The 25634-nt window shown below is 38.5% G+C and overlaps 1 protein-coding gene across 4 annotated transcripts in view; it reads right to left on the reverse strand.

Annotated features, from left to right (window-relative positions):
- Positions 1–25634, reverse strand: part of CDC42BPA (CDC42 binding protein kinase alpha) — a 157404-nt gene that overhangs the window by 78664 nt on the left and 53106 nt on the right. For all 4 annotated transcript variants that reach the window (XM_082214792.1, XM_082214791.1, XM_082214790.1 and 1 more), the window contains exons 4-9: positions 22534–22629; positions 21711–21859; positions 3444–3537; positions 2376–2576; positions 1461–1709; positions 500–579 (exon numbers count right to left, since the gene is read on the reverse strand). In XM_082214792.1, the coding sequence (XP_082070918.1) occupies positions 500–579; positions 1461–1709; positions 2376–2576; positions 3444–3537; positions 21711–21859; positions 22534–22629 (869 nt within the window). The remainder of the gene's footprint in view (positions 1–499; positions 580–1460; positions 1710–2375; positions 2577–3443; positions 3538–21710; positions 21860–22533; positions 22630–25634) is intronic.

Here is a 25634-nt window from a genome sequence, read left to right on the forward strand (position 1 = left end):
ACACACTGACCCAAGAGAAAGTTCCACTGAATTTAATGGAGCTTACTTCTGAAATCGTCCTGTATAGGACTGCAATATTAAAAACATTTTATGTGTACATCTAAATAATGTAGTGAGTGACGTGACCTACTGTGTAGGCTCTGCCCTATGAGTGCCCTATGAGTGTGTCATCAGATGATCAGTTCTCCGCATAGCTAAATAAATTGTGCCTGAACATTTTGTTGTGTCATTATGATCCAGCGAACTACTATTTCTCACTTCACTGAAGAAAGAAAGCAATACCTAGCCTCTTATTATATTTGTATTCAGCCATTGTTCAAGCAATAGGAAGGAAACAGAAATATTTTACATGTTTACATTTGAATTGGAGGAGAAATATGTCTGTTATCAACATTGCATTAGAATGCATGCTTTGTGTGACAACTGTAAATAAGATAAACTTGCCTTTTCCTAGATTAAAGTATACAAAGTCTCTTGAAAACCCAAGACTTCTACTCACCAGCTACTTGTATATGTGAATCCTACAAAGGGCAGATGATGGCCAGAAAATGCAGTATGTGTTGGTGGGGGCATTGTCTCCTGTCGGACAAAAGCAAGTTAAATTTGATGTCATTAGTTTGCAAAAGCTGATATATTACATCTGAATCAACTGAGCACTCTTCCAGGGCAAACAGCAAATAGCCTTAGGATATAAATTAATAACAGTACCTTTCCCCTGTTCTTGGTGGTTGCAATGTTACCATCCAGGAGCTGAAAAAAGCACCATAGAATTGATGCAGCTGTCTTTCCTGGGCCTTTATGATACTGCAGCCCCCTTTCTAGCCCAGGGCTTCTCATTCCCGGTAGCACTCAACAATCAAAAGTAGAGAGGTAGATTGCGAAAAAGCAGCCTGAAGACTGCATGTCAATGGGGAGTAGTGGGACCAACTTTATGGAACTCTCTCCCAACAGAAATCAGGCAAGTACCTGCTAAGTTTCAGGTGCCTTGTTAAATTTTTTAATTCCAGGAGGAATGGAATCCCAGAGAATGGGACTCTGGTGTTTAAATTACTAATGTTTGATATACGTTTCATATTTTGTATGTTCTGTTTTTTTATTTTGTAAGCTGCTTTGGGACCCAGATGGTGAAATGAAGTATACATTTTTTAAATATGCTATATATGCTATATGCTTTCTCTCCTGGGAAGGCAGAAAAGCTTTTTTTTAAAAAACTCATTGTTATTTTAAGCCTTCTTTGCAAGTCAGCATGCAACTAACACACCATAAAAACAAATTTTAAAAAACAAACAGAAAGCCCCCTCAATTATGGTTTATTTTGTACTTCTTTCGGCTATAAAAACAGTAAGGTATCTTCTTGAAATCTAAAGTATCTGATATAAATGCTGTATTTTGGGCATATTCAGTCCAAAAAATGGGACTGGAAGATCAAAGTTTGCAGAAGTTGCTCTGGAGTAACTTACAGAATTCTTTAAACAATCATCATCTACATCAAAATTTGATGTATCCGTTGGACTGCTAACTTCAGGGATGTAAGGTGCTTCGCAGTTTCGAATGTTATCCCAGTCAATCCCGGAAAAAAATGGGTGGCCTTTAAAGTCTTCTATTCCATTCTGCCCAAGTCTATGCTCTCTGCTACAAATGAGTCTTCGAATTAGGTCCTTGGCGTTTTCAGACACATCCGTCATTTGGACAGGAAACTGAAACCTCTCCTTAAAGAAAAAAAGATGGGAGAATTAGGATCATACTGTGAAATAAAATAAAATAAAACAAAACAGTTCAGTGTTATAAATAGAACAGTGCCATATTTCCTAGTATTTCTATGGCAATTTCTTTATAATTGAACCAAGACAACAACACATGGTCCACTCACTAATGTATGTGTTTATAAATGCAGCCTCAGTGGCTAGTAGGACTTCTTAAAGGAAAAACAGTGGCAGTATCTTTAATTCATTTCTACTGCTATTATTTTACAGTTAAATATGTTAATTTTGTCAAGCAAACAGCACTCCATTACTCAATGAATTATCCAATCACTTTCCAATAATGTTACACAGCCAAAATATATTAATATGTAGTGATTTCCTGCTTGGCAGGGGGTTGGACTCGATGGTCCTTGTGGTCTCTTCCAACTCTATGATTCTATGATTATAGGACTTCCACTAGGTCCAAGCTAAAAATATCATTATAAAGTAAAACCTGAACATCTGAGGTCAACAAAGACAGTACTCTAAGCATTGAAGCAGCTAAAAGCCAAGCCTATAGTTTATTGAAGCTAATATATTCTCTTGGTGAAACAATCAATGTTAACATCTTAAGGACAATAAAGCACTGAGCAGAATTGCTGGTCAACTGTTCACAAATACTGCCCCACTCACTTTGTGGTTCATTATCTTTCCATATGTCTCCACCAGGGATTCTGCATAAAAGGGTGTTTCACCATAAAGCATTTCATACATGCAAACACCAAGGGACCACCAGTCACATTCAGGACCGTACTTTCCTTTCCCATCTTCCATGGCTTGCAGGATTTCTGGAGAGATATAATCTGGTGTTCCAACTGCCACTGAAGACTGAACCTGAAGAGACAATAAATTCTATTACTAAAATGATCTCTAATATTATGTGTGTTTCTGTACTGTTGTGAATATATATATTTCTGATTTGATACTGCTACTGAGGACCCGAATGGTTATGCCCCTTGTCACGCGACGGAGAACCTATCAAATCTACGCTTCAGGTAAGATCAATCATTCTTTTCATGTGGTGATTTGCCCAAGGAGATGAAAATAAAGGAAGTAGCTTGACAGCAGGCCATGAGAATGTTACAGGCAAGACAAGTCTTTAATAAAACATTTCCCCCCCCCATTACAATATTTACTTAAAAGCAGCATTCTTATTTAGTTCCCAACACTTGAAGTGAAATGCTGTGTGTGTCTGTATTCCTATAGTCTTGTACTGTATTTCTTCCAGACAATGTCAAACATTTTAGGAGTCTTCCATGCCAATGAATCTTTTCATTAATGTCAATCGGTCCACTTTGAGTAAAATTTAATTGGATACCCCAAATTCTGTAAGATTCTGCATTTAAAAAGATACAGCAAATAAGCTTCACTTCTCCTGTCATGTATTTATTTTACAGATATACTGTATATAATTACAGATAGCTATAATGAATGAAATAGACAGAGGACTGAAGTAATGAAATTTATTAAACATTAATGGACAATAATGGTGAAAAGTGAATCAATCTAATCAATTAGTCACCCAGATAAAATGTGTAATTACATTACCATAAAACTATAATTTTTACAGAGGTACTGTATATATTAAGAAATATATCAGATAAATTATCAAATATATTATCAAAAATTGTAGTGGCAGACTAGGGACAGAAATGAAGGTGACTAAAACTATATTTTAGCTTTGTTTTTATTATTATTTACCGTTCCATCTTCCATCAGTTTCAGACAAGAACCAAAATCTGCTAACCGAATATGTCCATTCATATCCATCAGGATGTTGTCTGGTTTGATGTCCCTGTAAAAGAAATTTATTTGGGTCATTCCATGTTGTTTTTCATTATATTGAGACAAGTGTAATAAAACATTTTGCATTCAAAATTATTTGTGTATCATTTTGGAGACAAATGAGACTAAAACGTATTTCTTTGAGGGGTCATCATCTGATTAAAGAAATCTTAGGTCAATTAATTATATAGCATTTTATCAATTAATACATCATCAATTTAAATGTGCACTGAATTTTTCATATGACGTTAAAACAACAGTTCTGAACAACTTTTTTATTTTTTGAAAAAAGATGATACTTGCATGTGTCACAATAAGCATAACCTTAGAAAGAGCAATCCTTCAGAAGTCACCTGCAGTTCCATAAATGCCTTATTTTTATTTTTTTAAAGTAAAACGTTAAATAAAATTTGCTGCACAATTAATTGGAAGCATCCTTCTGGTTGATCAGAGCTATGGCAAAGAGGTTCTTCCCACATGTTTCTAAGCAGAAAAAACGTGTAATTGATTGGACTGCCCTTCAAAGCAATCCCGGGATGAAACCTTGCACCCCAATTGTTATTATGAGGGCTAACTAGCTTTCACTGTATTGGCCTAGAAAAGGCCGCCTTGAAATGCAGTCTGAGCATGCTCAGAGCTGTTCCCTAAAGCCACGCCCATACCTCAAAGGATAGTCATTGCAAATAGCCAGGAGAAAGGTGTGGTTCCAAGTTTGAGAAGTTTGTTTTTTAAATTAATATTTATTAAGAGAAAATTATGGTAGAGACAGCATCTTTCTATACTGCTTACCTTTTGCTTAATCATTTGCAGTTATTTTGATGTTTTGCATTACTGTTTTTCTCTGTTTAAAAATGCTGTGTGTGTTTGGCTTCGGTGAGAACAAGATGCTGGACTAGATGGGCATTTGGCCTGACACAGAGGCTCCGCTGTGGTGATTATACAATGTACAATAGGCAGGAGAGAGACGGTTTACTGTGATTATTCCTTATTAATCAGAAATAATCCACCTCAGAAATTTTACATATTTATAAATACTCCATCAAGGAAATACAGAATCGTTTAAAAGTAGTCTGTGGTTACTCTTTGGTTATCTCAAGCAGAGTTTTCCAGACGTTTCATGTTGGTGACACACTTTTTAGACATGCATCAATTCGCAACACAGTAATTCAGTTTTAATAGCAAATCAGAGCTTAAATTAACCCCTTTCCGAGAGTTTGTGTAACACACCGACACCCTAAAGTGTCACAACACACAGTTTGGAAAGCTCTGATTTCAGGTAAAACACATGCTGATTGATACTAGCATGGGAAAAAATATGTGATATTACATATGTAACTTTTGGCAAAATATTCTATTATTAAATAAAATTTGTTCCTAAAGCATGTACTTTTCTTAATACTAAATTTTTCTGACCAGACTTTATTCTGAAAATAGTGAAGTATCTGCTTTATGGTATCTGGCTTTCTTTATGAATTTAAAATGCTAACAAAGCAAGCAATAACACACAACGGGATATACATTCACCAGCCAACATACGCACGCCTTGGGCGTACTCAGTTACTGGTGTTTATTCATGAAAATACACACACACACACTGTACAAATCTTGGCCAGGGAATGCATGCCTCGTCATGTTTCACTGCACTTACAAAATAGTCTCTTGAAAAAATACCCTAGTTTAATATACAAAAGGGAAAGGGAGGAAAGTATAAGGAGAAGTTTTGTTAGATGCAGGTTATATATAGACATTCCTATAATTCTAGCTACATATATGTTCACTTTTATTGCACCCATATCCATAATGGATAATTGATTCAAAAGTTGTGGCTTATTTATAATTGTTCCTACCAGAAAAAAACTGACTCAAAAAAACCCCACAGGGGTGCTTTCAAGTACGTTTTACACAGAGTACACCTATTGGAATTAATAGACCTAATTTAGTCATATTAAATACCGTATTTTTCGCTCTATAACACGCACCCGACTATAACACGCACGTAATTTTTAGAGGAGGAAAATCCGTAGGCATGCCACCCGTAGGCATTCCCTCCATAACACGCACAGACATTTCCCCTTACTTTTTAGGAGGAAAAAAGTGAGTGTTATGGTGCAAAAAATACGGTAATTTCAATGGGTCTACTCTGCATAAAACCTAGTTGAATATCAAGTCTGATTATAAATCCATTTGTCTGGTAACAATGAGCATAAGAATTGAGTGAGGTAGATAATGTACATAACTTTTGAATCCCTTACCAATGACCTGGAAAATTGTGCCCAGCAAGGGAAATGTACATGTATCTTGAGTTAGAGAAACTAACATACACAAACCACTTCCTAATAATTTGTCGTATTTGTCCTGTACCTTTACACATTTCTAGATGTCATCACATACCATGAAATGCAAAGTCTTCCCAACAGTTAGCATCCCTTGCTCCATCCTGCTACACTTCCCTAGTTTCAGAATCGAGATCTCTCCTCTGAACGCCCAGAAAAAAATGTTCAGCCTACTTCCCCTACTGCCCCCTGTTGCCATCACACTGGTTTTACACTATGGTTGTTGTTTTTTATGCCTCCTCACCCTGCCCCACAGGGGCCTGGGACTTGTCTACACTGGCGGAGGAAGAGGCGGGCAGGGGGAGCGCACCGCCCCCAGCAGTACGATCCCAGTGGGTTTCCATTGTGTCTGCCCCCCGCCCGCGCTGGGCGCCCTGCCGACGGCGCACCCCGCCCTGGGACGTGTGCCAGCCCTACCCCTGCCTGCTCTCTGGCCCCGGTGCTGGAGCATGAAGCCCCGCCACTGCTTGTCTATCCATTCCCAACAGCAAGGGCAGGTGGACTGGCTGGCTGGGTTCCCTCACTCGCTTGCTTGCTTACTCTGAGGCTGCCTCAGCTCCTGGCAACCAGCACAGCCTGGTCAGCCCCAGAGGACCATTTGCCTGTGGAGCTTATAGCCAGAGGCTGCTGCAACAAACAGCTGTAAAAACCTTTGGGAAGCAGAGATGTGAGAGGGCATCAGAGGAGGGAGGGAAGGAAAGAGGGACAGAGGTCAGTGTTGCCTGTGGCATCCTTGACTGTTTTCTAATTCTCATTTAGATTTTATCATCAGGTAGGGCAATGCACTGCAAAATTCAACCACCACGTCAACTCAATGAATACTGATTAGGCCATGTGAAAACCATACCGTTTGATAGAAGAGGGGTGGTGCTATTGTAACCTAAATTCATTCTGAGGAAACAGGTTGAATTTAAAACTGCAGGAAGCACCAAGGGAAATTAGTAAACATGTTACCAGCTGATCCAATTTGTAAAGCTCAAGGAGTAGACAATTGTAAGGAAATGAGATAAATAATCTTCAGCTGAAACATGACAAATTGCAACAATTATGGAATACTATTCCAAGGCTCTGGAGGTTAGCACGCCATTCGTTAATCAAAGCTAATCCTGAATTACAATGTTTAATTATTTGCAGGGCTTCCGTTTCCATTCTGTGTTTCCACAAGATGGTGATTGCATTTTTTCAGAAGTCTCCCAATCTAATTTAAAGTACAGTAAATAACAAACTTATTTTGCAAACCTTAAGTTTCATTAGTCAAACACAGTTTCCATTTCCTTTAGTTTGTTAGAAAACATGTGCTCCATACAATCACCATAAACAAGATCATATTATTGCTCTTACGGAAATTTTGTTATGATGTGTAAAAAAGAAAGAAAATGTGGTCTGTCATTTTCACAAAAGCTGTTTATCAAACTGAAACCACACAAACCCCACCCTAAAGTCCTAAAATAATTCCATTACTCTTGCCAAGAGCTTCACATTAGCAATGTGGGCATAGGCAGTACTCTACAAATTCCTGCTATAACCATTCTCCTGTTAAATGAAATGAGGTCTCACAAAACTTATGAATATTATATTTAAAATATGCATATCATGCCTCTCTACTAACAAACTTCCAAAGGTGGCTTACAAAATCAACATAACACCATTAACAATAAAATCCAATTAAGACAATTGAAAAAAATCAATCAAACCGTAAAATCCAATTTAAGGAAACAGCAGCAATATATGGCAGCAATAGGGGGGAAACACTTTATGAACCCTTAACTTGCCCCTCAAGTCTCCTTTATGAAGGCAGGAGCTAGAAGGAAGTTTCCTTGAGGTATTTTTTTGCCTTGCTCTAAAAACTTCTCACATGCAAGTCAAGAAATAACCACACTATCTAAGCCTAAATTGACTCAAAGCATTACTGTATGTGATCATGTAAGATCACCATACAGTCGTATCTTGAATCCCAAATGCCTTGGTACTCAGACGTTTTGGCTCCTGAATGCCACAAACAAAGTAAGTGTTCCAGTTTGCAAATGTTCTTTGGAACCCAGATGTCTGACGGGGCTTCTGATTGGCTGCAGGAGCTTTACAGGGACATGGGTTGCGCTGTGATCCAAACCAGTGAGCCTAGGGCTTGCTGATTGGAAGGTCGGCGGTTCAAAGCCCCGCGACGGGGTGAGCTCCCATTGCTCAGTCCCAGCTCCTGCCAACCTAGCAGTTCAAAAGCACGCCAAAGTGCAAGTAGATAAATAGGTACCGCTCCGGCGGGAAGGTAAATGGTGTTTTCATGAGCTGCTCTGGTTCACCAGAAGCGGCTTAGTTATGCTGGCCGGAAGCTGTCTGCGGACAAAAGACCGGCTCCAGTAAAGCGATATGAGTGCCGCAACCCCAGATTCGTTCACGACTGGACTTAATTGTCCTTTACCTTACTTCTGTGATTTAACATTCTGCATTTCATATAACAGCCATCTATACAGCCTGGCTGCAAGGGTGGGAGTATTCTTGCTTTTCAAATGTGTACAGCTGCCCAATATTATTCTTGATTTAGCCATCCTGCTTGCTGTCTTTCAAGCTAGGCTCTGCATTCCTCAAAGGAAATTTTACACCAACAATATGCTCCAGAGGATTCACCCATTTGATTCAGCAATTTAAAGGATTACGGCTTTCAAGTTACAGTTTCCATACTGTGGTGCAGATTCTAAAATGCAATTTATAGGATGCCTGGCTTCTACAATCTTCCATATAAATAAATTGATATGTATTTTTTAACATGCAGACTATAGCATGATGTGTTGCTATAACATCATAAAAGGGGAAACAGGCAACACAAAGTCTATACTGCCTTCCCCAAACTGCTGTTCTTCGGATGTTTTGGGCTACAACTTCCATAACCCCGAATCAGAATTGATAATGGTCAGGGGTGGGAGTGGAACACATAATGTAAACTCGAGGTCCTACACTGCCTACCTCTGAATTACGAATTGATAAAGGTAGGCAAATGAATTAAGGTAATTGAGTTACCCATGTAAATATTTATTTCCAGACTGTACAGAGTTCCAAGAGAAAACCTGGTAGTAGCAAGGAAAAGAAAAGGAAGACAGAAAAACAATCAGAAAAACTGTAGCATGAAGTATACTTTGAAGCTGGGTTGGTAAGTCAACCATGGTTAGGATACAAACCTTGTTATTGAAAATATAAGTATTGTAGACAACTTGTTAATACCACTAACACAAGTCTGTAGCATGGTTTAAAGATTAAATAATTAAAGTCTGCTAAGTATAAGGCTAATTCATGTGAGAGCTTTTAGACCCGTGTGGTAGTAGGAGTTGCTAGCTGATAAAGGAGTAAAAAGAATAATCTCCTTAAGAATGTTACATCCATCTGTGGATACCATCTGTCAAAGGAATCCTGAAAAGGAGAAGCTAGAGAAGAATCCAAAATACGTTCAGCTGTTATAATATAAATTGCTACCTGATACTGTAACCCCAGTCTTTAGAAAGACTTTCACCTCTTTTACTTCTAACTAAATATAGGCCAGATACCTTTTATACTGTTCTATTTTGACACAACTAGCAAAGCCACTCCCTTTCTCCATGAAGAATGGACAAACACTGGCACTGACTGAGACTAGACTACCGAAGAACCGATTCCTACCATTTTACTTGTGGGGATGCAAGGTAGTACAGCCACATCAAAACATCTCTGGATTAAAAAAAATATTACTATACTATACATTGTTCCGTGTGAGTAAATCCAACTGAAGACAAAAGGACTAAGTAAACATGTATAGGATAAGGCTTCAAATTCCACTGAACAGAAAGAAAATGGAAATAAACACCACCATATCAACATACAGCAATATATGTCTGTTGTCATATACTACCATTTTTTTAAAAACCAAACAAACAAATAAATACTATTTACTTTACTATGGACTGCAATTTAGAGCAATTTCACATTTTAAGTAAATAAAGAAATTATTTGTTTATGCTTGTCAGATGGAAACTGCTCTGATTTTGGATTAGTGGAGCAGTATGCTCAAAGTAAAAATTATTGCGCAAAATCAACGAAATGGGAGATCTAATGTGCTTTGAATGGAAACGTCCATTATATACAGAAGCAAAGTTGCATTTACTTACTTACATTTATTACCCTTTCTTCAAAGAAATAAATTGCTACCTAGGTTACATAAAAATGCAGCCTATTATAAAAAAACAACAAATATCTTATATGCTTCTCAACAACCAGTAGAACAAAAATATAACAACAGACAGGCTTAGGCACAAATGTCCAAGCTAGAGCATTCCCAGAAGATGGCAGTCCAGCTTTGGCTTGAAGACTTGAAGTGAGGGACAGCCTGGGTCAAGGATAGGGAACCTCAGGCCTGGGGGCCAAATGGAGTTCTCTGATCCTCTCTACTTTACTCCATCTTCTATGTGACAGCCCTTCAAATGTCTAAAGGGCTGCCACATGGAAGATGGAACAAGCTTGTTTTGTCCTTCTCTGGAGGGTAGGACCCAGTTTAGTGCCATATATGTATACATCTGTTATCACGACCTCAAAGAAGAGCTCATCACTGTCCACAGTGAGTTTATCCTAGTCTCTTAAGGGATATTTTCCCAGCAACTAATGTGCAAGCCTCTACCCCCACAAATTAACACAGAAAACATTTCCAAGGCCTTTCTTCTCAAGGCAAGCAAACCCTTCAGAATGCTCTACTAGCTGAACCACTCACTATGTAATAGTGACCCCTGCGGCCAAGACCTCTGCCAAAACCCTCTAGGGAACAGAAAATGCCCAGGCTATTTAAAGGTTGTTTAAAAAGGGAAATGAAATACAAACTACAGAGCAAAGTGGCTGTAAAATTTTGATATAACTTTTCCAAGTTTTAATTGCGGAACACTATTATTCTGCTATTGAATGTCCAAATAAAATGGCTAAGAGTGCCCTTAATAAACTCAGTATTATTTATCTAGGTTATTAGTTCTCAGGCTAAAAAATGCTGGAGCTAAAAGGGTATTCACAGCGACACTGTCTCTTTCCCATCCCTTTCCAAGCAAGTGGCACTAGCCACTCCAAGTGAAAGAATATCATACAGCCCTACAACAGTTCTTATATTTTCCACTTGGCTGGGCGGGGGGGTGGGTGGGCCCTGACTGACTCCACCTATAAAAGTTTAGGATGCTGAAGAGGCCAGATACCATCTTGGCAGGGAGACCTGCTCCTTGATTTGCAGACTTTTTTCCACCGGGTCTGGGAGGACTGACTCCAGCTACAAAATAAAAAAATTCCTTCTAGTAGCACCTTAAAGACCAACTAAGTTAGTTCTTGGTATGAGTTTTCGTGTGCATGCACACTTCTTCAGATACACTGAAACAGAAGTTGCCAGATCCTTCTATATAGTGAGAAGGTGGGGAGGGGTATTACTCAGAAGGGTGGTGGGAATGGGTGATTGGCAGATAGCTGAGATGAGCCTGTTGACGACTCTTAACGACTGCAATAGGTCTTACAGGAAAAGGCAAGGGGTGAGAAGGTGAAAAATGGCTTGTCATGTATAATGAGATAAGAATCCAATGTCTTTGTTCAGACCAGGTCTTTCCATGGTTTTAAGTTTGGTAATGAGTTGCAATTCAGCAGCTTCTCTTTCCAGTCTATTTCTGAAATTCCTTTGTAGTAAAACAGCTACTTTGAGATCTTGTATAGAATGTCCTGGGAGACTGAAGTGTTCTCCTACTGGTTTCTCTGTTTTGTGATTCTTGATGTCAGATTTATGTCCGTTTGTTCTTTGGCGTAAGGTTTGGCCTGTTTGTCCAATATAGAGAGCTGAAGGACACTGTTGGCATTTGATGGCATACACAATGTTAGACGATGAGCAATTAAATAGTCCCGAGATGGTATGTGTGATGTTGTTGGGGCCAGCTACAAAAGTTAAGGTTGCTGAACAAACTCTTGGGTTGGGGCATTGTAGGGGTTTTGCTGCTCTTACTGATATTATTTTTTTTGTATCTATTTTATATTTTATCATTTATATGGAAATTGTTCAATTTGGTTGTGTATTTTTTATGTTCTATTTATTCTTTATGACTACCTTTGGCTATGTTGTAATTATGCATTTTTTCATATTGCAAGCCACCCTGAGTATGGTTTGAAGTATGGAGAGGTAGCATACAAATAAAATTATGTATGTATGTATGTATGTATATTCTTATAAAATATTCTAAATTACATTCCTTTCTTATGCCTGAAAATGTCTCAAAATAAATCTACACATTCAATTATCTAATTACAGTCCCTGTTAAAATGAGCATAAGCTACTTAGAGACCATCATGTTAGTAAGGCTAGGCTAATAAGGTAACCTATATATGAAAGGGAGGGAGGGAGTGATGAAAATATCCCACTGCATAATGTCAGGTGGGGGTTGAAATTCAGGCCTGATTAAGTAGATCACAAATCCAAACTAGTAGGAACGTTAATACCTGTAATCTCTTGTGGGCTATACAGAATCTATTTTAAAATCTTCAGGAAAGATAGGGGGGGGTCAGATAATTCAAGTATGTTTATCCCTCATGTATTTTCCAAAACATTATCTTTCAAATTACTTTGTCCAGAAATAAGCAGTTTGTGAGCAATTTTAAGGGAAACCCATACAGATATTCATGGAAAAGTGAAAACCCAGAAACAGAGAGAGAATTTTCTACAGCAGGGGTAGACAAATAGTAGATCTGGATCTACTGTTAGATCTCTGGGTAATTTGAAGCAGATTGGCAACCATTTTTGACTCCTAGTTGTTTAAACAATAGCAGTAATAGCACGCCACCTTTCTTAATCATACTGCTGAAATGAAGAAAATTAGGGGTCAACAAAAGTGAAGATGGTTCCGTTATGGGACTCATAACTCTTTAATTCCAGGTGTCTATCGTTTGCGCCAGGTTAGTAAGCCCCTTACAAGGAGATATTGATTATCCAGCTGGTCACGCCATTTCTGCATATTTTTCTGCAAGGAAACCAATCAAATTCACCCTCTGAAGCAGGTTTGCAACACTAAGAAGCCAAGAAAAACCGAGCATTAAGAATAGATCATATTTTCCATTCAGTGAACTAATAATTAAAAATCAAATCCAAGGAATGCAAATCAAGGATTAAAAAATATTGCCTTCCCTCCATTTATTTATTTTCTTATGCCAAGTTTTAAGAATTATAGCATTAAAGCAAATTCTATCATTATTATTTTGCTGGTGAGCATTAAATACTATATAAGGAGCATATCAGCTACTTATAAAATTAGAATCACTTGCCAGTTAACCCCATTGCCACTCTTTAAGCAATGCTATTTATTATTTAGCTGCCTCTTTGTTTTCCAACTAGCTAACAAACGTCTTGTAAGTGAGTGCTTGTGATCTTTTCTGAGGTGGAAATAATTCAAAAGTAAGAGCCCTTGCCATTATGCAAATGTAATTATAAATCTCTATTGCTGATAAAATTTCAGCATTGCATGCAACAGAAGTAATACATGTAAAACACGTGCACGCTAGGAATTCTAAATATTATAAAGGGCTAGTAGTAGGCACACTTCCGAAACATGTGTGTTTACATACACTGTGTGAACAAACATTCATAGCAGCTGGTGAGCAAAGAATGAGGTGTTCTTAATTTACTTTATGGACTGATGTTTCTTTTTCCTCTTACAGATAGGTAGCCGTGTTGGTCTGCCATAGTCAAAATAAAAAAAATCCTTCCTGTAGCACCTTAAAGACCAACTAAGTTAGTTCTTGGTATAAGCTTTCGTGTGCATGCACACTTCTTCAGATACACTGAAACAGAAGTTGCCAGATCCTTCTATATAGTGAGAAGGTGGGGAGGGGTATTACTCAGAAGGGTGGTGGGAATTGGAGATAGCTGAGATGAGCCTGTTGAGAGTCGTCAACAGGCTCATCTCAGCTATCTCCAATTCCCACCACCCTTCTGAGTAATACCCCTCCCCACCTTCTCACTATATAGAAGGATCTGGCAACTTCTGTTTCAGTGTATCTGAAGAAGTGTGCATGCACACGAAAACTCATACCAAGAACTAACTTAGTTGGTCTTTAAGGTGCTACAGGAATGATTTTTTTTATTTTGTCTTTTTCCTCTGTATCTCTCTCTCTCTCTTACACACACACACACACACACCCCTCCATTGAGGAGATGTGGTCCGGGGTGGTGGGATGTGTGCCAAATGGTTACAGATAATCTCTTCCCATGCTTCAGAGGAGGTCTTAGAAGGGGATTGTTTAAAAGTTTATTTCCTCCTTTTCACTGTCCAGATTTCTCTCCCCATGCACACGCACACACACACATATAAAGTACTGAGGTTCAAGGCGAGCAGCCAGTCTTTAGCACTTTGTAACACAATGGAGGAAGGATATGGAGGGAAAAAATGGTTCCTTCCCCACTTCCTCCGGATTCCATTCAGTAAGCCCTGTACAAGATTCCCATCCCATGTTGCCTGGAGCCTAAACAGGAGCAAACCTGTTAAGGCCTGGGGATACACAGCAACCTTGGGTGGTGGTGGTGGGGAACAGCCTCACTTGCTCTCAGCTTAATACCATCTTTAGGCTCTTTCAAGTTGCTCTCTGGTACTCATGACCTTGCCCTATGTTATGAATTTTCTAAAAACCTGAATGTCAGAATCCAAGCAATACAAGGAGATATTTAGATGACTGGTTCTGAGCAAAGCTTTTTGGTTGATCAATTTATATGGGGTCCATAAAAATCCTGTTACCGATGCAGATAGGGTAATACTGGTCTTAGTAAAGCCAAATACTTCTTAACTTCTATATATCAGGTTTGCATCGAGTTCAATTTGCCCTTTCAAAATTGATTTTTTAAAAACCAGCTGTCCAGGCAGGTGGGTCAGGACCATGATGCAAGGAGGGGAATATAACCCTTTGCCCTCACTGTAGTCCCAATCAGAATCACTCCTCCACCCCTGGCAATACTGTATCTCATCTCACTGCGTCATGGTCCCAATCTCAGGCCTTCTTTTAAACTGTCTTTTAGGTTTGCTTAGTTTTTAAATCAGTGACACAAGACATAAAAGATGTCATGTCTACTTTCTACCTCTTCTGAGGTATATTTCCACCACAATGTACTCTGCTTCCTTAAAATTTTGCAGCTTGGATTTTAGCCAGTTTTGCTATTTGAAAGCAGCTGAACTATAGGGGCGATAATATCACCACTTCCTGCTGCTCAAGAAACTGTTAAGATTTCTGAAATGTTTTTATTAGCTTTTAAACTATATAAACACAACTGCACCTGAATCAATAGCAGCTCTCGACAAACCCTTTTGAAAGACATCAGGAAAAGCCTAGCATTAATTAGCCCAGCTATGTGTTGCTCAACTAGGCATATACCTCATAAAAATGCGACTCCTGATGAGCAAATCATAATTTACATGATTAGGAAAGGTCCAATTTTCTTTTAAAAGTGACAAGGTATCAACATTTAGGTTTGGCATCACTGGTAATTTAGCTGTAATCCCAGGAAGTACGACAGACGTTTTTGATCTGTCTGCTCAAACAGATAATTTTCCACCTGCTGTTTCACAGTCTCTTTGTGCAAATGCACTAAATGGTAATAAACTATTTCTGATGTCACCTGAAGTACTGAAAAAAAGGAAAGAATCAGAACACCCACTACACATGTTCCTCCCTCTTAGGTAAAGGAAAAAGCGTAATCTTTGAAAAATCACTGACGGAGAAGCAGCAAACTGTACTGGACTATATGTTGAAGCAGATACCCAAAATTTGAGGAATATCAACAGTCAACATGCATAGCTTGAAAAGTATGCATCTTGTTATCCTCCTCCCTTTTCTTGAAAAGAAGGTATATATGTATTTGAACACATAGGTCTAAATTGTTCATAGTGTTCTCAGGATTACAACTAAACAAACTGGGGGCCTATGAGGAATTGCAGGGTGGGAAAATAATTAACTGGGAAATTACACCCCCCCACACACACTTTCATATAGTACATGCCCCTGCTGAGCTTAGTCTGCTTACCTAGTCTAAACCTCCATAACAAAGTACTATAGTCCTGTTCACAGTTTAGGCAAGTAGGAAATTGCTGATGTTATAACTCTAGGAGAAAGCAAGCTTTGAGATCATACAACTCAGCCTATATGTATCCATATTATCTCTTGCTATTTCAGCCCAATTTCTTCCTCTGAAGTCACTGAAGCTCAGGATGTTATGGGGCACTGACCCTCTGCTTTCATTCTGTTTGGAATGGACTATGTAAGTAGTGGCCAGCTGCATATTCTTGTTTTCTATTAGTATTCACAAAATGGGAACCCAAAGGACTTGGGAAAGCCCTCAGTATCAAAATGGGTTGCTGAGTTCTGGAGCTAAACGATCAGCTTCCTGCTCACACAAGCTCTGAACTCTAACAGTATTGTACATTATTATTATTGTATTATTATACAAATAGGATTTTATTATCATAGAAAACCACAAAGATAAATAAACTGGAAATTTGCTTTTAACATATGTCAGATGCAGCAGATGTAATATTCCAAATGAATACCATTTATTAAGAACACAAACAAAAATCATTCTTAGGTTAAAAGCAGCTGTACTATTCTGCTTCAGACTAATTCTGTCTTTGCTCTTTAGGTTTCCTTTGGCCTCAACATAATCACATTTCATCAGAAATTCCAAGCTTAATTTCCTTACATTGCCTTGGGAAATTTCTGAAGATGACTAATAAATGCTAAAAATAAATCACTGGATTTATTTATGATGTAGGGGTATGGAAAAGAGCCCCAGTTCTGTCACTTGGCCATCTTTAACAGGCACAGGCTTGCCCAATAATAGATGGAAAGTATTTCTGGGGAGTTTTTAATCTTTGACCAATGAAGAGTACTTTGTGCTTTTGTCATAAGCAACTGATGCCTAGCATAATGGACTTGTGGCTCTCACAGATTAGCAAACAGTCCTTAGCAATCTACTGTGGACAACTATTAGATAAATGTAGCAAAGTACTGAAATGATGAAACGGGGGCTCTGAGGCAGAGTTAACTATTTGCAATTTTACAGTAAGAAAACCCTGCTATTTCCCAGTAACAGCTATAGCTGGAACTCAACTGCTGCTTCACTGCCATGCCATCTGCTTTATTGCTCTACTGATCTAGGGTTTTCTATGGCTCTACTGTGGCCAACTTGTATAAAAGAAATAATAGTGTTCAAGTGGCATTCTATAAAATACTGTTGATTGTCCATCAGTTTCATTTTTATTACATTTATATCCAATCTTTCTTCTGTCATGGAACCCAAGGTAGCACAAATGTGCCACCCAGGCGCTGTTTTGCCCATGGGTATTAAACTGCAAGTGGAATAAAATTTTGATGGGCGCATGGTAGAAAGAGAAAAGGTAAGGGAGGCCCTCCCAAATATATGCTTCTTTTGTGTGACTGAAGCTATTATCTGGCATGTTTATTTTTATCATATAACAATGTTACTATATAGGAGACAATAATCAAATGAATCAGAAAAAAGGGTCAATCAAGGTTAACTGAAAACTAATCAAGGTTAATTGAAATAAAAAATAAGAACATCAAATGTTTGACTGTTTTATATTTTCATTTAAAGTGCACAGCGGTAGCTCTATTGAACTATGTTCTCCAGCCTCTGGCTCTCTTAATTTTTTATGAGATGTTTTGGGTGAGTCATTTGTTTTAAGTATTGTGCATTATTCTTTTCTTTTCTTTTCCTATTGTTTCAATTCTGTGAACCATTACTTCCCAAGAAGTATTTAAAAAGTTACTCTCTTATGCTGGGATAACAACTAAATTAATTTCAATTAATCCAGGAATTACAGAAGGCATGTTAAGCCTATTCACACACTTTTAAAAACAAGAGCTCAGTGATCCATCCCCCTTTAAAATAGAATTAGCTAAGGCAGAGTGGAAACAAAGAATAAGACCCCCTGATAACAGAAAGGACTGGCATCCACAATCAGCCCCCAGGCCTGAGGTTCCCTGCCCCTACCTGAAGTTCCTGAAACACATGCTTAGGTTTTTGTCACCTCTATTAAGTACTGGAAAATAGTCATCTTGTCAAATGCTTCCTCTAGACAGGGAAAGTTCCCAAGCTTTCCTCTAGAACAGAGCACTGGCACATACAATCTTTTCCCTTTTCTTTCTACTGTTACAGCTGCAAGTAAAATAAAAGGGAAATGGGTCACATTTCAATGACTGGTCAAGTTAACGACTTTTGCAGTTTTTAATTTTTGAAAGAAAACTATGCCTTACAAGCATGGTTTGTGTAAACTGCAATCCAAGTGATAAAATATGTCATTTCGGATATAACGAGGAGATTTATGAAACAGGCAAGCCAGTCTCGTTGGCAAAAGCTGCAAGCAATACTAGGAAAGACATGGGAATCTGTTATGAAAGGAGTATGAGCAAGACAAGAAGCATGCCTGCAAACATCTAATTTAACTAACAGCTAATCTAACTCTGGTGTGCTTAACCATTTGAAGATGGAAAATATTACAGAATGTTATGTACTGCAGTCAAACGATGGCTCAAGATGGAAAGGCCCAAATAATTTAGTCATAGCTACTGCAGTAACGCTGACACACTGAAGGGCAGTCCTTTCTACTCTGCATCCACTCTTTTCAGTTCCACTCCTTTCCATGTCAAGCCACTGCCCATTTCTCAGAGACTTCATTGCTCATAATGCTTGCCATTTCTTGCTATGTTTAATTTCCTTGCCACATTCCTAAAATCCTTCACCACCTCATCCATGCAATCACACCATTGACACATATCACACCAGTAATGTCCACCAGCTTTCACTTGCCCTGTTATTCTCTTCAGTCTTTCTCCCACGTGTCTCTAACTGCACATTCTGCTCCTTAGGAACATCCTCCTCCTTTCCCTGAAAGTTCTAGAATCACAGAACTGCAGAGTTGGAAGGGACCACACGAGTCATCTAGTCCAACCCCTGCAATGTAGGAATCTTTTTGTCCAATGTGGGGCTCAAACCCATGACCCTGAGATTAAGAGTCCCGTGCTCTACCAACAGAGCTATTCAGAGTCCCATGTGCTACCTCCCTTTTTTCATTCTTAATCTTACTGCCCTGGAAGCTTTTGACTTTTCTTCCTGCCATCTTATGTATTTCTATTAAGTCTCAGGATCACTAGAGTTTCATCTGCTCTGAAATATCTGCTGTTGCTCTTCCCATATAACCAACTTTGATTTCAATGCTCCTTCAGCCTAACCTATCTCTACAATTCTCCCAAGTTATTTAGGTTGTAAACCTACCTTGAATTGAACCACACAACCAACCACTAATGGTTAGTATTGCGCCTCCAAACAAAAACAAAAACAAAATAACTTTGGTTCACACCATGAATCAAAATATAGTTTCCCAAATAATAACATAATATGCAATATAATAAATATGGCAATCTTCAATAAACATTCAAGGAAATTTCACAGTTAAGTAATCATCCAGCTTCCTTAGACAACCAATCTACTACTATAGTTCCTGTTGAAGTGTTGGATCTCAAGAAATCAATATTCCATTACAGTACTTTTCTTTTTGAGACAGTTTTGTAAGAAAATATATGAACACACATAGATAATATAACTGACATATCGTAGGAAAGAAAGAGTCAGTTTGTCAACTAGAAATATGTTTGGAATTCACACAACATTAACTGAGGATGCTACAATGTCCCGTGTATGTAACCTGAATGACATAAGGAAGGCACAGAACATGAAGGCCTTTAATTGCAGTTAACTCAAGCTATGTTTGGAAGGTATGCAGAACACAACTCTCTATTTAGCAGGAAAACCCTCAACGAAATGGGATAGCAAGATGGAAGTTACAGGCAAGAAAGCAATGATGCAATTTTAGGGCAACACAGTCTAGGAGAGTCTCAATAAAAGTCATAAAGCAAGCATAAAATAGGTGAGAAGCACATACCACTACAGTCATAAAGTCACTGTTTATTATATTCAGACAGTGACATTCAGTAGCAATGAAGTACGGAGTAGAACAAGATAACAGCCTCAAAATTGTGCACGTTTAGCTTTTCAATCCTCTAACTGTTCTAACGCAAATATTTTCCTTGCAGACTACAAGCAACACAGTAAATCTAGTAACCACAACCACCTTCTTCAAAAATAAAAAGGTAAAGGTACCCCTGCCCGTACGGGCCAGTCTTGCCAGACTCTAGGGTTGCGTGCTCATCTCGCTTAAGAGGCTGGGAGCCAGTGCTGTCCGCAGACACTTCCGGGTCATGTGGCCAGCGTGACAAGCTGCATCTGGCGAGCCAGCGCACCCATGGAACGCAGTTTACCTTCCTGCTGGTAAGCGGTCCCTATTTATCTACTTGCACCCGAAGGTGCTTTCGAACTGCTAGGCTGGCAGGCGCTGGGACCGAACGACGGGAGCGCACCCCACTGCAGGGATTCGAACTGCCAACCATGCGATCGGCAAGTCCTAGGCGCTGAGGTTTTACCCACAGCGCCACCCGCGTCCCACTTCTTCAAAAATACTTCATTATAATTATAACAAATTTAGTTTCAGCAGTATGTCAAGTCAAATCTTAGTCCTTTCTGTGCTGGTTTTAATCTTCTATTTCAGTAGTTATATAAGCAAGAATTGAAAATTATTTACAAGTTACACAGCAGCACAGTCAACACATGGTGCATAGGCCCAAACTAAGATCATAAATACACTAGAATATTATTGGAACACTGAGACCTCAAAACCGGAATGTTCAGAACTTCATAGCCAAGTCACAAATAGAATCCATTTGTTAAAAACACACCCACAATCTAATTCAGTGACACCCACAAGCTCGCTATCTTCTATGAATCTATCAGCTGCATATTGTTCTGCGAACCACCCAGAGACCTCTGGGTATAGGGCGATAAGTAAGTAAGCAAGCAAGCAAGCAAGCAAACAAACAAACAAATAATATACAGCACAAAACTATGCTGTCTACTCAAAATTAAGTCCAGCTAAATTCAGAGGGACTCACTCCCTGGAAAGTATTGTAGAATTTATATCTTTATATCTTAGACCTGGGATGCTAGATGCCCGCCAAAGCAGCAGTTTGTGCAAAGTTCACATGGAAGAGACAAAGTATGGTACACATAACTTATCTGGTGTGAATGAGTTCAAACAGAGATTTCACACTGTGCTATCTGCATGGATCTTGTGGAGGAATTGATCGTGTCCTTATTCTTTTATAGAAATTGGTTTCAAAGATATCAGACCTAAGCAAATATATCTGCCTGCCTTTAGCATTACAACCCTTATATGGATAATCTCTGCATTAAAAGAGAGAAAACCAGCTTCTAAATTATCTGCACAAATAAGTTTATCCATTAATTTTCTGGACACAAACCAACCAGTATTTGATCTCTTTGATGATGTATACAAGAATCAAACTTCAAGTCTCATTCCAAATGCAAGTCCTGATTCTGCAAAGCATCTATCCTAAAAACAAACCATACTTTTCATAGCAAATTTTATACAGCACACAAATTATATGCAAGTATTGTTATTCCATATGTTACTGGATAATATTTAATGCTGTTTCAGCCAAGCCTCCAAAGGACTGATTTAGTGAAACTCATACAGATGAAAAAAGTTTGAATACCACCAAAGCGTTTCCTCCAGTTTTATCAAAAAGTCAACTAAATAACAAAAAGCAACAAAATCATCTGGCTAATTTTCAGTGCTGTAATTCTTTAAAGAACAACTAAGTATTTCCCTCATTTTCTTCTGGAGCTGAAAAGTGAGCATTGCTTTAGATCAAATAGTGAAGATTCATATATTCCATTGATTATACTTACCGGTGGACATAATGCAGCTGATGTACAGAATCAATTGCTACTACCATTTCAGCCAAATAAAAGCGAGCCATTTCTTCAGGTAACCGGTCCTCAAACTTACTAAGCAAGGTAAGCAGATCACCACCCACATAATAATCCATTACCAGGTACTAGGAAAAAAGAAGACAGAAGGCAGTTATAACAAATTTAGAAAGGCAAATATGCGAAAAGCACAACAGAACTAGGGCAGGAAATACCAGTGCTGTGACAGTAATTGTGCTTTTCCTATTGCAGAACTACTGCATTCTATTCAATAGTAGAAACAGGGTATTTTAAGTTCTGTAATGCTGGGCCAACCTTGAAACTGTATTGCTATGGCAGCAGTGTCTCTTATGGAACTGCAGCATTTTGTTCTCTTCCCAATTGCAAGGGAAGATAGTAGAACACACCAGCCACATACTTTAAACATATGGTGTGTATCCACCTTTAGTGTTGCAGCTCGAGTCCTCTGGAATCAGTTACCAGTTGAAATTAGACAAGCCACCTAGCGGCTTGATCCTTAGGCAGCTACTTAAGAAGCTTATGTTTAAGAAGTCTTATCCAGAAGTAGGACCTAGTCAATTTATGAAATATTAAGTTCATTCTAGAAATGGTTTTATTGCTTTTAGAGTCCTTAGGAACAGTTTTATTGTTTTCAGAGCATATATATTTTGTTTTGAGTTACATTTTCTTTTATTGTACACCACTCTGGTAGCTTCTGGCTTTGAAGCAGCTTATAAATCTGTAAAATAAATAAAGTTAAAAAATGAAGGAATTTTAAAGAGTACATTAAAGTAATACTCACTAAATAGTTTTCGTCCTGAAAGGCATAGTGCAATGTTGTAATCCATTGGTTATCTCCGTTCACTAACACATCCCTCTCTTCTCGAAAACAAGCTGTCTGGAGGGTAGAAAAATAATATTTTAGGTACTATTTCAAATAATGAAACAAATATATTTAGATAGATGCTTAGAAACACTGTAGGATTACAAGGAAGTCATCTCTCCTGCAGCCAAAGGTAATGATCTGATTACTAAGAGGTTGCATTAATCTTTAATACCAATGCAGACTCAATTTTTCTCCAGCTAAAATGGGGGAGGGAGCCATGGCCCTCCAGATGTTGTTGTACTCCCATGAGCCCCAGCCAGTGTTGCAAAAGGTCAGGGATGATGGGGGTTGTAGTCCACCAACACCTGGAGGAACACACTTTCCCCAACCCTGAACTAAAACATCAATTAAACACAGCAAAGTTGTGCTAACCATAGGAAAGCAATTTAGGGTTGGCTATGAGTAATATCACAACTTTTTTTTACTTCTCACCTGCTGACAGTTAAGGTGGCTATGAATTATGATAAGGTGGGATCCCTGAATGATTACTACTGCTGCCATCATAATATTAGCTTACCTACACTTAAGGCTGGTAGGGGATGGGGTTTTGAACTCCATAAAGAGAGGAGCATAAGATTGTAAACTGTGCCTCCCATACCTCCTTATCAATCAAGAGGTTTATTTGTGCACAGCGTCTATGAAATCAGCACAAGACCCAAAATTCCATCCAATGGAATTTCTCTCAAGGCTCCATGTATGGTATAGATTTTCTGCCTAGTATGCTTAAACGTCAAATATTAAAGTTACTGTATACAGACATGTACTAATATGAAACCAGCAGTATAATGAGAATGCTCAAGTTTTTTATACACTTTGTACAACATTAAGATCCATGCTGAGTCAAAAGAAAAGTCTAACTAGTCCAGTAACCTACTTTCCACAGCAGCCAACCAGATTCTTCCAAGGAAGCCCACAACCAAGCTGTGAGAAGGCAATTGCTCTCCCATAGCACACCTTCTCTCAGCAACTAGTATTTAGCTGCACAAATATGGAGATTCCATCAACAGCCAATGATAGACCTATGCTTCATGAAATATAACAGCTTTAACTCCCCAGAAATATATCCAACTTGTGGAAGTAAAGTTGCCTTTCTCAAACATCAACCCATCAACCCACAACCCTCTACCATGGCAAGCTGCCTTTGAAACTGGGGAAATTGTGATACTATATGGGTGGCAGCTGTTCAAAGTTGTTTGTGTTTTTTAAAAAGCAAGTTAACAATTCAACAGAGCAAAAACAAATAATTTTTGAAAGCCCAATACTGTAGTACAATGTTTACTCAGCCGAGGGATGCAATCCTAAAGACTCCTCATAGGCATAAGGCACAGACGAACAGAATGTGACTTACGGCCAAGTAAACAGTCGTTGGATTGCACTACAACTAGCTCTTCGGATCCTGACCTTTGGCATGCAATACCCAAAAGGCTAAACTTGCTCCATCCAGTTGTTTCAGGCTTCTATTTTTAACTAGAAGCAAAAGCAGTATTTTTTTTCTAAAATAATACTAACTACCATTCAGAGTTGTGGAATGAACTACAGTATACATGAGGGAATTGAGCTGCATTTTTGCATCCCACTGTTTATATTTGGATGGAGTCTAAATATCTGAACTGCCAATTTTCATTAGTTATAGAATCTACCATGGTCTGGAAGGGATGCCATTCCACATGTTAAAACTTTGTGTATGTGTGTGTAGCCATAGAGTGTGTGTTTTCTTCATGTGTGTTTGTAACCAGGCCCCCCGCAACTAGGCATTTTAATCATGACATTTTATTATAAAAATATCATGCATATTATTACTTGCATCTAAAAAATATTAGCAGTGCTTTTTGAGTTACTAGCTGCATTGGCAGGTCACAGCAAACTAGTTAATGGTCTACTGTGAACCTACAAATGGCTCCTAATTAACTCATCACCAAGTGTGTGGGAGAAACAAATGGCAACCCCTAGTTTAGCACTATGTCCAAACTGCAGATTGTGGTTATTTCAGCGCAAACAAACTGCTGGGTGAAGCCATGGTTTGTACTTGGCCATTGCTGGCATGCAGCCCCAAGAATATTGCCCCTGAACTCTCAGGCTGAGAAACATTCCCCAACACTGAGCAAGGGGAGGATCCAAGCAGGAATAGTATCTGTATCCACAGTTAAATATAGTTCACCATGATGTGGCAATGAGGCCACTAGGTTCTCATCATTATTTAAACTCGGAGGCATTTTAGATTTCAAAAAATTAACAATTGTGGTATGTAAAAAATAAAGCTAAATAGAGATAGCTTTCTAAGAGAATGTATCATAACAGAGTTGGTTTGAAAACAACCTTCCCCTTAAACTAAGGCTATTTATAGCCTATGAACTATTTTCTCTATGCAAGCTTCTCTTCCCACAAGTTCTGCTGGTTGGAATTCTTGACATCTATTGCATCTTGAGAGAAACTAACTATAGTTTCCCTCTCTCCTTCTGCTATCTGCCTAGATATTATAATGGTAGAACACAAGCTTTCACATATGAGGTTCACTTCCTGGCATTTCCAGTTAAAGAATAAGCTGGGCGGGGGAAAGGTTCTGCCTGAGGAAGGTGTTACTAGCCAGAAAAGACAATATTGGACTAGTCTGATGCAGTCTAAGGCAACTGTATGTGCACATATGTTGATATCATTTGGTTATGGAACAAGGGAGATACTGGAATTATAAGTGTGACACTCAGGTTTTAAATTCCTTTTTTACTTATAACACACAAGTAATAAATGCTATTTATAAAGTATAAGGAGTTTCCATCAACCATTACTAATATCTGTCACTTAAGGAACAAAATCCAAATAGACCACAAAATACTACTGGTACACTGATATAAATAAGGATCTGTACACAGGGGGCACACTCTTGGGCACTGTAGACGTATCTCAATCTAGTAATATGACCAAAGTGTACAGACCTATATGCTTAATGCTGAGATCCAGTAACAGAAACTCTTGGGCACATACAGATTATGGCATATTGTTCCCAGCAAGGGACCTATGCC

This window comes from Podarcis vaucheri (genome assembly GCF_965113315.1).
Source record: "Podarcis vaucheri genome assembly, chromosome: 3".
Taxonomy (NCBI): domain Eukaryota; kingdom Metazoa; phylum Chordata; class Lepidosauria; order Squamata; family Lacertidae; genus Podarcis; species Podarcis vaucheri.